Source organism: Meriones unguiculatus, chromosome 17 (genome assembly GCF_030254825.1).
Source record: "Meriones unguiculatus strain TT.TT164.6M chromosome 17, Bangor_MerUng_6.1, whole genome shotgun sequence".
NCBI classification, from domain to species: Eukaryota; Metazoa; Chordata; class Mammalia; order Rodentia; family Muridae; genus Meriones; species Meriones unguiculatus.
Window position 1 is genome coordinate 95,891,783 of NC_083364.1, and position 15,247 is coordinate 95,907,029.

General features: G+C 50.9%; 1 protein-coding gene across 7 annotated transcripts in view; it reads right to left on the reverse strand.

The window, feature by feature from the left end:
* Hlcs (holocarboxylase synthetase) overlaps positions 1-15,247 on the reverse strand; it is a 159,072-nt gene that overhangs the window by 2,863 nt on the left and 140,962 nt on the right. For all 7 annotated transcript variants that reach the window (XM_060370778.1, XM_060370777.1, XM_021657166.2 and 4 more), the window contains 4 exons: positions 7,012-7,079; positions 5,216-5,376; positions 2,391-2,505; positions 858-1,071 (listed from right to left, as the gene is read on the reverse strand). In XM_060370778.1, the coding sequence (XP_060226761.1) occupies positions 858-1,071; positions 2,391-2,505; positions 5,216-5,376; positions 7,012-7,079 (558 nt within the window). The remainder of the gene's footprint in view (positions 1-857; positions 1,072-2,390; positions 2,506-5,215; positions 5,377-7,011; positions 7,080-15,247) is intronic.

Consider the following 15,247-nt stretch of genomic DNA (forward strand, 5'->3'; position numbering starts at 1 on the left):
GCGCGGGGTCACTGGAGGGGAGAGAAGGCGGGGACTATTCATTACACGGACTAGGGTCCTGGGGACAGGCTGACCTCTGACCCTCTCTGTCGCTGTGAAATGTCTTAATACCCCAGCAGAGGTGGACGGGGACGCCTGTGTACCAAATCACACCCGTGTGGACCCCACTGCTTGTGGCTGAGCCCCTCACCTGGGGTGTGCAAAGAGGCGGGAAAGCGGGAGGGGCTATCGGGGAAACAAAGGGGAGGAGGGGGCAGTGGGGCCAACGCGTGTGAAAGGCATAACAAAAGTCCACCATTTTTCAAATCGACCTATACTAACTAAAATAAAGAGAGGAAAACGAGGACCAGGGACAGGCAGGGTGGCGCAGCACACGGGCCACTTGCCCCACAAGCCTGGTGACACGGGGTCATCCCTGGAAACCCCGTGAAGATGGAAGGGGAGCCCTGGCTCCACCAAGCCCTCCCACCTTAAGTTCAAAGACACTGACGCTTTGGAAGGGTCGAGGCTCGTCTCCCATGCTTGATGCAGGAGGAGGCCGGGGCTCTGGTGAGCGTGAGGGCTGGCCTGGGCCCCAGAATGCAGATTTACAGGCCGGGCGTGGCTGCGGCTGCCACTGCTGCACGAGGCCCCCACTGTGAGGTCTCGAGGGCTCTGCCTGGAGGCCTGACTGCTCTTCAGGATTCACACTAAGCTGACCTCAGATGCTCTGTCTGTTCTTCCCTTCTGTGCCCGCGGGGCCGACTTGTTCAAGCCTGCACTGGCTGGGCTTTTCTGCCGCAGAGTTAAACCGTGACTCCGACCTGTGCTCGGGCTAACGCAGGACCTCTACGGCAAAGGCAGCTGTGGACACTGACCTGTGCACCCAGTACTTATAGTAGAGCGGAAGAACGCCGTCGGGCCCGTGGGCCTGAAACCTGTCGATCAGGCTCTCCAGCACAGTTACGGCCCTGGCTATGAGACAGTCCACCTGTAAGGGCCTCAGGCCTACTCCGTGCTGCCTGTTGTATTCTGCGATGAGGTCGTTGATGCATATGGTAGGGTTACTGTTGGTCACGTTAAATCCACAGCCTGCACAAAGCCAGACAAACAATTAAAAAACCAGCTTGACATTATCAGCGTTCTCAACCTTCGGAGCACTGCGACCTTCACTGTGGTCCCTCGGGCTGTGCTGACCCCAACCAAAGATTATCATTGTTGCTACTTCACAACTATAACCTTGTCACTGTTCTGAATCATAGGGTCAATAGCTGATGGGAGAGATATCGGACACGCGACCCCAAAGGGCTCAGGCCCACGGGTTGAGAACTGCTCCAGCTAACAGAGCAGATTTTCCCAGCACTCACAGGAAGTGTGAAGGAGAGTAATGACGCCATCGCCACCAACCTGCAGGATGTCTCTCTAGGAGCTAAAACACTCTGCTGCTAACCCTGAAACCTGTCTGTCAGGACTTGCCAGCTGCCAAAAGCTCCGAGGAGGCGGCTCCCGCACACATTCTGCCTCGGCCCCAACCCCGCACATCGTCAGCTTCCTGAGGCAACCCCCGGCCTCAGCTCCAGCGGACGCTGCTCACACGGTGCATCTAGCACACTCGCTCGCTTACGGCCAGGGTGTGGGCGAAGCCCTGCCCGTCGGCAGCAGAACTGTTCTTTGGCCAGCACTGTAGACCTACAGTCACGTGCTTCTGTCTGTGGCTGATGTCTGAGAGACACGGGAGCTCGACTGGGAATTAGGGGAGATTGGGGGGTAGATGCCAGGGTCCTAGGAATTTCTGGAACAGCCGTGGCGCCCCCTTCTCCCTGGACATGCTGGGGGAAGCATCGTGAAGGGTGAAAGGGTTAACACTTTCTCAGGGCTGGGAGTGCAAGGCCAGCAGCAGACGATCTTAGACACGTCTGTGACGCGAAAAACACCCCAACAAGAGAGCAGAGCCTAGCACTTTGCAACCGGGATGGGTTTTTCCATGTCAATTAACACAATCACACAAGTCCCACAAAAAGGCTCACCAACGTTGCCCAGACAGTCCACTCTCCTTCTAGGTGATTCTACATTGTGTCTAAAGGACAGTCAAGCTCAGCACCGCAGACATTAACTTACTGCTTATTATAAAATGGTAAAATATTTGCTTCCACCATTTCAAGTTCCATGAGCGGCACAGCCATGAAAGACACCTGTGAGGAGTCACACCAATGGGGCAGTTTCCACGGCCCCAACGGGAGCTGTTGAGCCCTGAAGTGTCCGCCTCTCAGCTGGTCCTCACTGCATCCATGTCACACTCTAAAGCCGTCCCTCTCATAGCCACACTTCCAGATATTTGCATGCACAAGACAGTCAAATGTTTGTTGTTTTACTAATATTAGAAAGGCTGGAACAAGAGTGTGAAAACTTACCGATAAGGATATAAAATGTGTCCCCCATAAGTGTTGAATTAACCAGCACTCCACCAATCTTCATGAGGTCGCTGTAATAAATGTCATTGGGCCACTTCACTCGCAAGTTGATATCCTAGAAGAAAATCTGCATGTTAACTGAGCAACCGACCACAGGGCGTCGAAGATGGGACATGAAGATGAACTAACGGGACTTGGTCCTCTCCAGCGTTAGACTCCCATCCTTCTGTAGGCTGCAATACAGCATCCTTTAAACTTTATTCTATGTGTGTGGGTGTTTGGCCTGCATGTGTGTCTGTGTGCTATGTGCAGGCCTGGTGCCCTAAAGGCCAGAAGAGGGTGTCGGACGCTCTGGGCCGGGGTACGCCGAGTTGTGAATCTATGTACGAATGTGTAGCCATGTGTCCTCTGCAAATCAAACCCGAGCCCCTCCAAGAGCAGCCACTGCTCCTCATTCAGGTACGACCCCAGGCAGCACAGTATCAACACCTGCTGCAGCCTCCGACAGGACACACCGGCACACCTCAGCACACCCTTCCTCCACCATCTCTCATTATTAAAACACCTTTTGCACAACTATCCCTGTGGCTCGAGGAGCAGGATTACAGATATGAGGCCTGCCTGGGTGACAAAATGAGTTCAAGGCCAGCCTGGGCAAGTTTGAGAGACTCTTTCTCAAAATAAAGGCTGAAAAAGTGGGCTGGTGACATTAGCTCAGAGGTAGGGCACTCGCCTGGTGAGGATGGAGGCTCAGTCTCCTGTACCATCAACCAACCAACAAATGCCCCAAACAAAACAACAAAAAGAACGAAAGAAGTGACCTCTGCAGAGGTCTTGTAAATCGAGTTCACTAGCATCTCAGTATCACAATGCTGCATCAGGAGAGAGTGTGGGGAGCAGAGAACAGTACCTCAGGACTCTTTTCCCTTTAGAAGCCACTGCATGACAGACTAACTGGCCCTGAACTGGCCAGAGTCCCGGAGGCAGGTGTAACACAGGGAGAACACTATGGAGCAGCAGGGAGGCCCAGCAGGGGGATAGTGGATTTGCCTGTGGCTAGGGATGCTCCATCACAAAGGGTCTACAGCCTGCCAGGCCCTTCCAGTGCGCTGGCCTCAGTGGCTGGACAAGGGTGGGTGCTTTCCTGACTGAGGCCACCAGACCTCCTCCTCAGCCCTGGAAACAGACTGGACTTATCTGGCAGCCAGGTGGGCCCCGTGGACAGAGGACGCCCTCATGGTGGGCTGAGGCTGGAAGGAGGAAAGTAGCTGCTGGTCTCCAGGGCTGTGGGACTCATTTCCCTCGCTGAGCCCTCCCGGCACAGCCTCTCCCTGAGCTGGGCGCGTCTCTCCTATTTAGATTTCCTGGCTCAGAGCCGACACCTCTTGACAATGGCAGCGTGGGGACTCAGGCCCATGGCTTTTCAGCCGCTAGCCTGGGTGCCTAATGCTATGTGGCCTACTATCGCCACCAAAGACCTCCTCTCCCTCAGGATCCTCACTGCTCTTCAGAAGTTCCAGCACAGTGTGGGGCTCAGCATGGAGCAGCAGAGAGGGCTCAAGTGCTGCTGGGACCCCAGCGCTCACAAGGACACTTCACACTTTTCTGACTAGAGCTGGGATCCTCAAGGTTGAGTACTGCAACCAGGTGACACAGGGCAGCCTGACATCTGGAGGGTGAGGTGGGGGCGCTGCTCTCTGTGTTCTCATGCTCAGGCCACTGCAATACCAAGATGTCACCATGGCCAAGGCTAGTCTCCCAAACCCGCAAGATGGACTGCTGCTCTCTGCCCTTCTCCCAGTGCTTGTTCTCTGTCTTCTTGGGCGGGCCCACCCTCCTCCCAGCTGTGCTCTTGTGCTCACCCTCCTCCCACCCGTGATGGACTCTCCTCCCCCTGAAACAGTTAGCCAGAATAAACTCTTTCTTCTAAAGGTTGCTGTGGCCAAGTGTTTTATCTCCGAAACAGAAACGTAACCAGGAAAGAAGATGGTACCAGGAGTGGGGGCAGGGATAAGGATGCCAAGAACACCCGTCCTTGAAGAGAGGAAAGATAATGCCATGAACTCCATCAACCACAGACAAAGAACAGCTCTGGTAAGTAGAAATGAGAGCAAGGGTGTTAGGACCAATGAAATGATGATGCACATAGCAGATTTTATGTGAAAGAGGTTTATTGGATGGAGAGAAAGAGAAGGAAAGAGCAAGACATGATGGGGAAGACATGACAGGGGGAAGGGGGCGGTGCGCCGACAGAGAAAGAGGAGAGGGCAAGAGGGTAAAAGGGCAAGAGCTGAGAGAGACAAAGTGGCGGGTTGATCCTTTTAAGGAGAAACTTAACCATGCCCACCAGGTGTGGCTACCTGGTGGGCGACACATGATGACATCATAGGTTGCTAGGCAACCCAGAAGCAGGCTGCTTAAATACTAAAAAAGGGGAGGTGGAAAGAAGTTACATAGGTCCATGAAACAGCCTCATTTCAAACTGAAAACGCAGACAGCTTCCATCCAGTCCAACAGTGTAATACAGTGCTTTCATTAAGAGAGAAGAAAAGCTTGTTCCTACTAGGATGCTAAGAAGCTGGCAAACAGCCAGGAGCGGATTGTGAGACGTGCTCTGTGGAAGGAACCACTCCAACCAGCACTGTGTGTCAGGCAAGCGCTCTGCCTGAGCTCTGGCCCCGGCCACAGCTACCCACTCTAGTGGTACCACACTTGCACTCTGGTGACAGCTTTGTGAAGGGCCGATTATGCAAACACACGCTGCAAATGGAGAGGCTGAGCTGGAGGCTCCACGGGAAGGGGGCAGGCAATGAGGCCACACGTACCTCGTACCCTGGGATGGACCGTACGGCTTCCACGACGGCCAGGGACATCAAGTGCTGGACAAATGGAATCCTCTGACCCAGTTCTGACTTCGAGGGGACACAGGCCAGCAGAGTGGAAAGGGCGCACCCCACGGGGCTCAGCCAGGCATTGGGGCCCCTTCCTGGAAGGCAGAACCAGTGAGGGAACACAGCTTCCAACGCGGACACTCCCAGACAGCAGTGTCTCAGGGCCACACCCCGACAGCCATCCCGCTTGACTCTGTTTGACACTCAGGGATTAACTCAAGAAAAGAAAGGTGCTTTGGGGCTGCGAGGAGGACGCCTGTTGGTAAAGCGCTTGTCACGTGAGTGTGAGGGTCTGAGCTCGGCCTCCAGAGCTCAGGTAAAAACATGGGTGGAGGGTGTGTGGGTGTGTGCTTACAACCCTAGTGCCGCGGCGGTGGAGGAGAGCAGGTTCCTGGGGTTCTCTGGCTGGAGCAGCCTCGCTGAATCTGCAAGCTCCAAATAGAGAGACACTGTCTCAAAAAGACTAAGATGGACAGCTCCCAAGGAGCAGCCCTTAAGGTTGACCCTGGTTCCCACAGGTCCACACTCGCACTACGCCTGTGCAAATGCCTGCACGCTCATGCGCACCCCACCACCATGAAGCTGCTGCTGAAACAGTGAGCCTCTCTTCCGTGCTTGCACAACTAATGTCTTACAGTGTCCGGGCGCCGTGCCGCCTAGGTCACGTGGGTGAAAACAGCACAGGACTGGACAAGCACACGGATCCTGGAAGCTGCTTTGAAAGGAGGTCCTTCCTGCAGTTCTGGCTGTGCAGCCCGAGGCCCCCGAGGCCCAGAGCCGTCCTTCCGGAGCAGCAGTGTACAGGCCTCACGCTCCTCAGTGTGGGATTGAGCTTTGTGCGTGTTCGGCAACACGCAGGCCTGAGCTACAGGCTGAATGCTTACGTTGGCGCAATCCCTGCGGGCTTCGAGGATGGCTCAAGGATGGTATGTAACATGTTTACAAAACAAGCCTGAAAACCTGAGTTCGAATCTGCGTGTGTGTGTGTGTGTGTGTGTGTGTGTGCGTGCGCATATTTAACATAGCACATCCCTAGCTTTTATGCAGTTTATTTTTCTTCTGTGTCTTATGCTCAAAGAAGTGGCAAGCAGCGGGCTCCTATCTCTCTGCCTGGGGCAGGGGTTTGGGGGTGACCTGGCACTGCCTGGCAAGCCCACGGCCCACATTCCTGTAATGCCTCCTCCGTGCCTCCTGCAGGCACTGGCAGGGTCTCTGCCCTTGCTGGTTCCACCACGGCTCTGGGAGGGTGCTGGCTCTCCATCTACCATCAGTGAAAACCCAGACCTGCCCTTCACTCCTGAGCAGGCGCTGCCTGGGCCAGCTTCATGGGGGCCGGTGGGCGGGAGGCCTCTGGACGTGATGCTTAGCACAGACTCCAGCAGACCCTCACTGAGGACTTCCAGGAGCACAAATGTCTCAGAACTTTGTTTCCATCACAACCCACAGGATGTGTGGGGAGGTACGCTGCCAGGTGTGACAGCCATCAAATGCAAACACTTCGTAATTAACAAACTACGGACTGGGAGAAGGCTTGTGCTCTGCCAAATCAGCCCGGCCTTCTCCTTTCCCTACCCCATTTCACACACACACACACACACACACACACACACACACACACACACACTAACTTGAGTCATCTCAGGGCTCAGCACATCCCGAGCTCTCCGGCCAGGAGACTGAGGGATTTTCGGAAAGAAAACTAATGGCAATGATAACAAAAGATGACTGACCTTTGCCCTGGGTCTGCCGAACTGCAATGGCGATTAAACCCATTTCCTGCGGCATCTCAAACATCAACCTGCAAATGGTGGGAAAAACTGGTCAGTTAGAACGGACACGTAGAGAGGGGCCAACAGCTTAGGCAGAAGAGGGACGAGCGTGCGCACACACACGGTGGCCAGGAAGGGCCACTGATGTGCAGGGCTGTAAAGAAGGAGGGGCCGCTGCTTCCCTTCCCAGCGGAGGGTGAAGGGCGGCTGAGCCAGGACACAGTTCTTCCAGGGACTTTACCAGGTTGTTTCTTTCCCTACACTGCGTCTACCTTCAAGGCACAGACACAATTTCTGACATTTGTTTCTACTTACACTGAGTTTCTGCTCAAACATGCACACGTTTCTGATTACCCAGAAAACCAATATGCTGGCAGTAAAGCATTTAAGAGATTCCCCATCCCCTGAGAACTAATTATGCTTTAACTGCAGTAAATAAATCAACACCTTTTGAGAATTCTCGAGAACCCTGGATCTGTTTGCATTTCAGTTCTACTTTTAAAACAGTTTCATTGAGAAAGAATACAAACTTCTCCTGGGGAGTTAAGTAGCAAAGCATACTTCTGTGTACCTCTAGCTAGCTGATTTTAGGGTCAAGAAAGAGAGGAAGAGGAGAAAGTGCGCACGTAGAACAAAGCCCCTCACTCCAGTCTCTCCTACAGGCTGTGTTCTCCGCCTTCATTCCCAGAGTAAGACGCTCTCTTCTACCTGACATTTTCCTCTACCTTCCCACGATTGCTGGTCTGGCTCCAAGCAGATGGAATTCAGGCGAGGAAGTGTTAATGGCCAAAGCCAAGCCTTCTCCTCTGTCAGTGCAGTGGGACAGTGTCTTTCAATTTGATCAATCAATCTATCTATCTATCTATCTATCTATCTATCCACCCATCCATCAATATCCACCAATCATTATCTATCATTATCTACCTACCTATTATCTATCATCTATTTATGTATCTATGTGTGTACTTTTGTATGTATGTATCTATGAATATCTATCTATCTATCTATCTATCTATCTATCTATCTATCTATCTACCTACCTATCTAGCTATCTAGCTATCTAGCTATCTGTGGGAGAGAAGGGGTTGAGCAGGGCAGAGGGCAAGCTGGTATTCTGTACTAATAAGAAAGTATGGGTCAGTGTGAAGTGTTCCTCAACATTCTTGCAAGAAGACAGAAGCTCTTAAAGCAAGCCTGTGCCCCAAGCGCTCTCCACCCTCTCCTGCAGGCTACAGGAACCCCAAGAGAAAAAAACTGAGTAAAAGCCTCCCGCAGCCCAGCCCACGGTGTGCAGCCCTGCTTAGGGGAGGCGGCCTGCGGACTCTTTGTAAGGGCTGCTGGGCTGTGTTGTGCAGGAGTGGCTGTGCAACAGCGGGTCAACCTCGTAGCTGCTGGGGCAGGACAGGCGCAGGGGGAACCAAGCGGTGCCAACGCATGTGAAACACCTTCTCACAGTATTTCTCTTGGACACTATGAACAACCCACTGAGGTAGAGTATGCCTACCTACCCCTGAGCACCCAGCAAACAATCCTAAGAAGGATTCTTTGTCCCTTGGCACAGTTAATATTGTCTTTTAGGGATTTCTGATTCCTAGCAGTCCCAGCAACTAGGGAGAGTGAGGGGCAAAGAGGAGGCTGTGACTTCGTGCTCTGTGAGCAGACAGCAGACGCTCCCTGGATGGCGGGCGATCCAGAACACTCTTTAACATGTGGACAGTAGGCGTTCAAATGCTAGGCACAGCCAGTGCTGGGAAGGGCGGGGCCGGGGCTGCAGGAATGAGCGGTTCAGAAACCAAACCCAGACTTCCAGAACAAAAAGAAGTGATTAAGGGGACATACGTACTAAACTGCTAGCGGTTTGGCAGCACGTAACAGGCCGCATTAATGAGCAGAGTGAGTCTGTGCAGCCGAGGCCAAGAGGAGATTCAGCGACGGAGACAACGGAGGAAGGAGCTAATGCCTGTTTGAGACAACTGGAGGCCGCCAGATTTATTTGTGCCATCTGAGATAACTCTGGGGCCAGGCTGCACGGCTCCCGGTTGACAAAGAAGCATTTATGAACTTGGTCAGTGCTGCACTTCTGGAAATGAAGCAGCTTTAAGTAAAGAAAGCCACCATGGACCCATGCCATCCTCCCTCGATGTCCCGGAAGAAAGAAAAGCGTGTGTGTGTGGCGTGGGGGTTGCCTAATCTTCACCTACTGGCTGGCAACGCTATGGAGCGAGAGCCTTGCGCTGTGTGCACACTGTTGTACCACAGGGATACTGACGAAAGCCCTGTCAGTGCCGAGCCGAAGCTTCCGGAGCCCCGTGAGGATCACTGTGCAATCCAGATGATCTAACCCCACACTGAGAGCCCGGTCACATCACACAGCGCTCTGAGAGAGGCCCAGACTTCCCCGAGGGCAGCAGATAAAGTTTTGACAATCAGACAAATCCAGAAGACGGGCCGGGGGAACCAGTGAAAAAAAGTCAGTGAGCAAGAATTTAAACTGAGATCCCAACCCGCCCCTGCGGAGCTCTGGAGCACACGCACTTGCCAGTTAGAGAGGCCACAATTCGGAAAGACCTAACAGTTACAAGTCACAGTATTAGAAGCCAAAAGAACAATTGGTAGTCATTAAAATGACAGCAAGGACACACAGAACCACGGCAGACAGGCCGGCCTCCAAAGCCACTTTGAACAACAGGACTTAAAGGTAGCACACGAATTTATTCAACCTATGAAAACTCAAAGGAAAAGGAGGCAGAGTTAATGAGCACAGTAGGATGACTTTTGTCAATTCTTTTAAAAGCTCTCCCTTAATATATTAGTCAGCTTTTAACTGAAAAATTATTTAAATGAAAAACAAATGTTTTTGTGGAAAATGTGCTATTTTTATATTAAGTAAATTATTTTCAGTTAATTCAAAACTATTTTTTTCCCAAAACTATTTCTTTTTTTGTTTTTCAGTTTTTTGAAACAGGGTTTCTCTGTGTAGCCTTGGCTGTTCTGGACTCACACTGTAGCCCAGGCTGCCCTCAAACTCACAGCGATCCCCCTGCCTCTGCCTCTTAAGAGTACTGGGATTACAGGTATGTGCCACTGCGCCTGGCTAAAAACTATTTCTTAGAATTAAGATGAAAAGGTCTGCTTTGAAAGTAAAGATGAGCCAGGCATGGTGACCCACACATTTAATCCTAGCACTTGGGAGGCAGAGGCAGGGGGATTTCTGAGTTCAAGACCAGCCTGCTCTACAGAGCCAGTTCCAGGACAGCCAGGGCTACACAGAAAAACCCTGCCTCAAAAAAAAAAAAAAAAAAAAAAAAAAGATAAACGAATAAACAAACAAACATACACACAGTGAAATCCTTTCTCAAGGTCTTCATGCTGTCACAGTGTGCAAGGGTCCAGGGACACCCACACAGTGGCAGGCAGTCCCTCACACCCAAGGGCGGAGCTTTCCTGTTTCCATCTGTTTGTTTTTACATCTTCTGATTCACTAACTATGTTCTATATTCTAGAACTGAATCCTAAGGAGTACTTATTGAGGAAAAATAATTGAGTCATAACTATTTTCTTTTGTTTCCGTTTGTACTTTGTATTGAGATATAACCTACATCCAATGAAGGACAAATCTTTTTTTATTTTTTTTACTATATAAATTGGGCATTTACTCTTTAAGGCTCTCTTAAAAAGACAAAACATACAAAATTAAAAAAATCTTACTACTGGTGCAATGCGGGGCACAGAGAAAGATCACAGATGGCTGCCCATCCTGCAGGGACAAGCACATGAGAGGGAGTTGGGTGTCTGCTCGCAGTCCTGCTCCTCTTCAGCCTGCAGCATACAGCAAACAGCGCCGCCTCTAGAGTCCCTTCACTTGTCCTTTTATCCTCCTCCAGTGCGGCCCGCCTGCCTGATCAGGTTTAACTGCCGTCTTTGTTCCTTTTACATTTTGAAAGTTGCTTGCCAGAGTTGCTCTTGCCTTAGCTATTTTTATTCTGTGATAACACGCCATGACCAAAGCCACTCAGGGCCTCGGAGGCTGCGGCGGCCAGGCTGGCTGAGGGAAGGAAGCGCCAGCTCGCAGGCTGGTCTGCCCCGCCCGCTGCTCACCCTTCCTAAACTGGAGAGCAAGTGTTCAGATGCATGAGCCTTCGGGGGCCGTTCCCCCTCCCTCCCACCGCCCGTCCTGTCCAGCCGGTCTGCCCTCCATCTCGCAGGAGCAAGCTGTCTCCGTCTCCATCTCCATCAGAGAAAGCTGCCACCTGAACGTTCATCCACCGATGTTCTCTCTGTCTCCCCTTTCTCTCCCTCCCTCCCTCCCGGGCCTCCTTCATGTGGGCTGGCACACGCGGCACATTCCCAGGCTCTCCCCACTCCTGACCGCTGCCGTGTGGGTGCAGCGCCCAGGACGGGCTCGTCGCTACCATGTCCGCACCCCTGACCACGGCTGGAGCCACACCTACAGAGTGGAGTGTTCCACGCGGGATGCTGCCAGAGGGCGCGCGCTTCTGCGACTCTGAGAGGCATGGACAGATGCCCTGCCCTACGCTTGCATGCACGTCTCACTTCTGCTCGTCTCTGCCCATTGAAGGAGTTCTTACATGTTTGGGAAATTATCTGTGCTATCTATTGCAAATGATTTCCTCTAGTTAGTTATCTTCCGATATGGCTTATATACAATCTTCTACCATGAAAATGTTTTACTTTTATTTTCTCGTGTCAAATACATCAACTTCCCCTTTTTATTTTTATTTTTTGCCTTTGTCTTGTTTCATGACTAGAAAATCTTTTACTATCCCCAAGTCATAGAGGAAATCACTTGCTCCTTGTGTTTGAACATACTCATTTTTAAGCTTTAGATCCCTGGTCCATTTAGAGCTCCTTTCTATGTAGGATAAAAGGTTTGGCACAGGTCTAGTTTTATATTTTTCCAGTTCTTGCCGGTTTGACTCAGAACCCTTTGTCAGGAAATCTTTCACTGACAGACACCCTATCCTTTGCCATGGAGGTCTGAGACCCATCCTTCATCTTGTAGTACGTGTCTAATGGACCTGTCTGCTTCTGAAGGGTGTCCTTTTCTGTTGGCATCTAGCCCCGTTCCTAACCTCCCAGCATGAAGACAGTGTTGATATCACACTGTTTTAGTTATCAAGCATGTTTCAGGGTCTAGAAAGCCCAGTCCTCCTCATTGGCTTTTTTTGGGCACTATTTCTCCAGGCACAATATCCCCACATATTGAGGAGTTTTGTTTATTTGTTTGCTTTGTATAAATACACCTTCTAAACTACTTTGAGGATTGAAATGTTTGTGAAGCCGAGTTGCCTTTGTGAGCAAAGAGTTTTACACTGTTCAAAAGCATCTCTTTAGGCATTCCTATCATGCTCTTCGCTGCTGCACATACATGTCATGTATTATTTTACTGTTATTCTGTACATTAAAATCTATTGATTTCTATAGGCTAATTTTATCTTGCCACCTGACTGAATTCCTTCACTGCTTAAGTTAGAGAATTATCACTTTTCTAAGATTTCATATACAATCTATAATTCCATTGGCAGACACGGTTTTCCTTATTTTTCAACTGTCTTTTGTAAGCTTTAGGTTCTATGACCTCAACATGGCGGCTTTCCAATAGTTAGCAGCCCAGCAACACTGTGACTCCCTAAGATCTCAAGAACAGAGGAACTACTCAAGGAAGGCATAGCTCTCGCTCTGAAGAAAGAATGGGTTCTTCCGGTCATCAGAGCATCCTACGGGGCTCTGGGCAGAGTCCAGTCCTCTGCAACTGTCCCGGAAGGTCACTATCATTTTACAGCTGAGAGAGTGGAGGCTTGGGGGTCTGGGGAATCACAGAGCAAGGGCTGGCTCAGTTCACTACAGAAAACCTACAGTTCTGTTTTGGGGTCCAGGCTGGCCTTGGATTTTAGATCCTCATGCCTCAGCCTCTCAAGTCTCTTTCTTTTGTTTCAAAAGAAAGGCGTATGTACAGGAATGTTAATTCAGAACATGGCTGCTCTGGCAAGAGAGCACATCCAAAGACCTTCTAGGTCTGTGTGATCCAACTGGAATATAAACACACCTTTAATCCAGGAGACAGAGGCAAGAGATCTGAGTTCAAGGCCAGCCTGGTATAGAACAAGTGTCAGGTAAAGAAAAGCTTAGGTCCAGGTGTGGTGGTACAGGTCTTTTAAGTTAGTTTGTAAAAGAAAGCACCCATGTTTGAAAGTGGTGTCTAATTGAGAGGCAGAAACAGTGATGAATCAAAGAAGATATGCCTAACTGTCACGAGAGAAGAAAGGGAAGCTACTTAAGAGGCAACGAAGAGAGAGAAGGTGGGGGGAGAAAAGGAGGAAGTTTTATTGGAAGAGTTTTACAGGAGAGGCTGAATGAGAAAACAAGCTAGACACAGGTGAAGCCAGAACAAGCCAGAACAGCTAAGCTGGGCCAGCCCAGAGCGCAGCAAGAACAGGTAAGGGTGTGCTTGCTCAGCAGTGAGTCTGAAGCTGAAGACGTTCCAGGCCTAGGTGAGCAGTAAGGCAGTAAGCCTCTAGGACAACAACTGACCCGGGCGAATAGGAGTCACTTTACAGATGTGAAGGCAGGAACACCATTAGTCAATTCAAATGCAGCTGTGTAAGCAACAGCCTTGGGGACTTGTGAGTTTTTCTGCAAAGGTCTGCGTATTTATTCCTAAACTTGAGAAAGGATTGCTCTTAAACAACTGAAATAAAACCTTACATTTTCAAAAATTAAATCCCACCAACTTTGTGGTGAGGTATTTTTGTTTTGTTTTGTTTTTCTTTTTGTCCAATGTATCTGGGAAATTATTTTTCCTGCTTTCTATGAATTCTGGTTTTGTTTTGTTCTTTTTTTTTTTTTCTTTTTTTTCCTTTCCCTTCCTCCTCTATCCCCCGCCCCCTCTATCTTTAAAGACTGGGTGTCATGTGTAGCCCAGGATGACCTCAAACTCTCTGGGTAGCTGAGGATGACCTTGAACTTGGGACCCTCCTGAGTTTGGGACTGCAGGCATGTGCTGCTATACTTGAGTAATGTCACTGTGGGTCAAACCCAGGACTTCATGCGTGCTAGGCAACACTATCAGCGGAGCCAGCCCCAGGAAACAAATTCTTTTCTATTTTTTTTTGGTGGTGCTGGGGTTTGAATCTGTGGCCTTGGGTATAAGAGGCAAGGCCTCTCCCATGGAAGCTCTGTTCCAAGCATGCCACTTTTTCCTCACCAAATTTACATAAAATAATAAAATAATGAGTTTCCTTAGTTACAGAGCCAAGGAGCTTCTGAAGCACCTGGGTGGTCAATGCAAGTCTCATGGAATGAGTTTCTTCTCCAAAGGGAAGCCCCGCCCTCCCTCCCAGGCCCCCATCCAGCCCTTTTCCACTCAGATCCATCTCTGCCTCAGAGTAATCATCCGGAAGGATTTCTTACCCTGCCGGTTGGCCTCAGGAGCCAGAGCATCTGCTGCCGCCATTGCCCTGGGCGTCACCTTTCCTCCTTCCTCTCCGGCTCCCCCTGCCAGGGGCAAGCAGCAGAGAGAGAGCCGGGGAAGCTTAGCACCAGCTCAGCGCCTAGTGCCACAGGACAAGGGGCCTTTCTTCAATGCAGGGCTTTGCTCCATGACATGCTGGGTTGGCGGCCCCAGGAACCAAACCTGGTTCTGAATCCAGCGCTGGAACAGATACTCATTCAAATGGTTATTTTCCATCCCCTCTGGGCCAATTCCACTTTCTACCCATCTCTCCAACCCTACGAGGCTGACTTCCGCTGGGTTCCATGTTGGTGGGACGGCCCGCCCCATTCCCTCACTGAGCAGGCCTGGCCCTGAGAACAGCTCAGCTGCTGGTCCGCAGCGCTTTCCCCAGGCCAGCGCTACGGCCTCTGCACATCACACCTTGAGCGCCTCATCTGCCTAGCTGGTTCTGTGTGTCCCTCTGGGCTGCTAAGGCTTCCAGGATGGTGCCAAGCCCAGGAACTTCACAGAGATGCTCCTGCCGCCCACTCCCATTCTTAAAAATGTTTTGTGTATGCGTGCATAGGTGTGGAAGGAGGAGGCCAGCGGGGAGAGCTGGTTTCCTCCATCCATCCCACGGCTGCCAGGCACTGAACCCAGTCATCAGGCTTGGTGGCAAGCACCCTTTTTGCGCTAAGTGGCAGTGTCACCCCAGGGCTACTTTCTCCCAGATGTTAGCTTTAG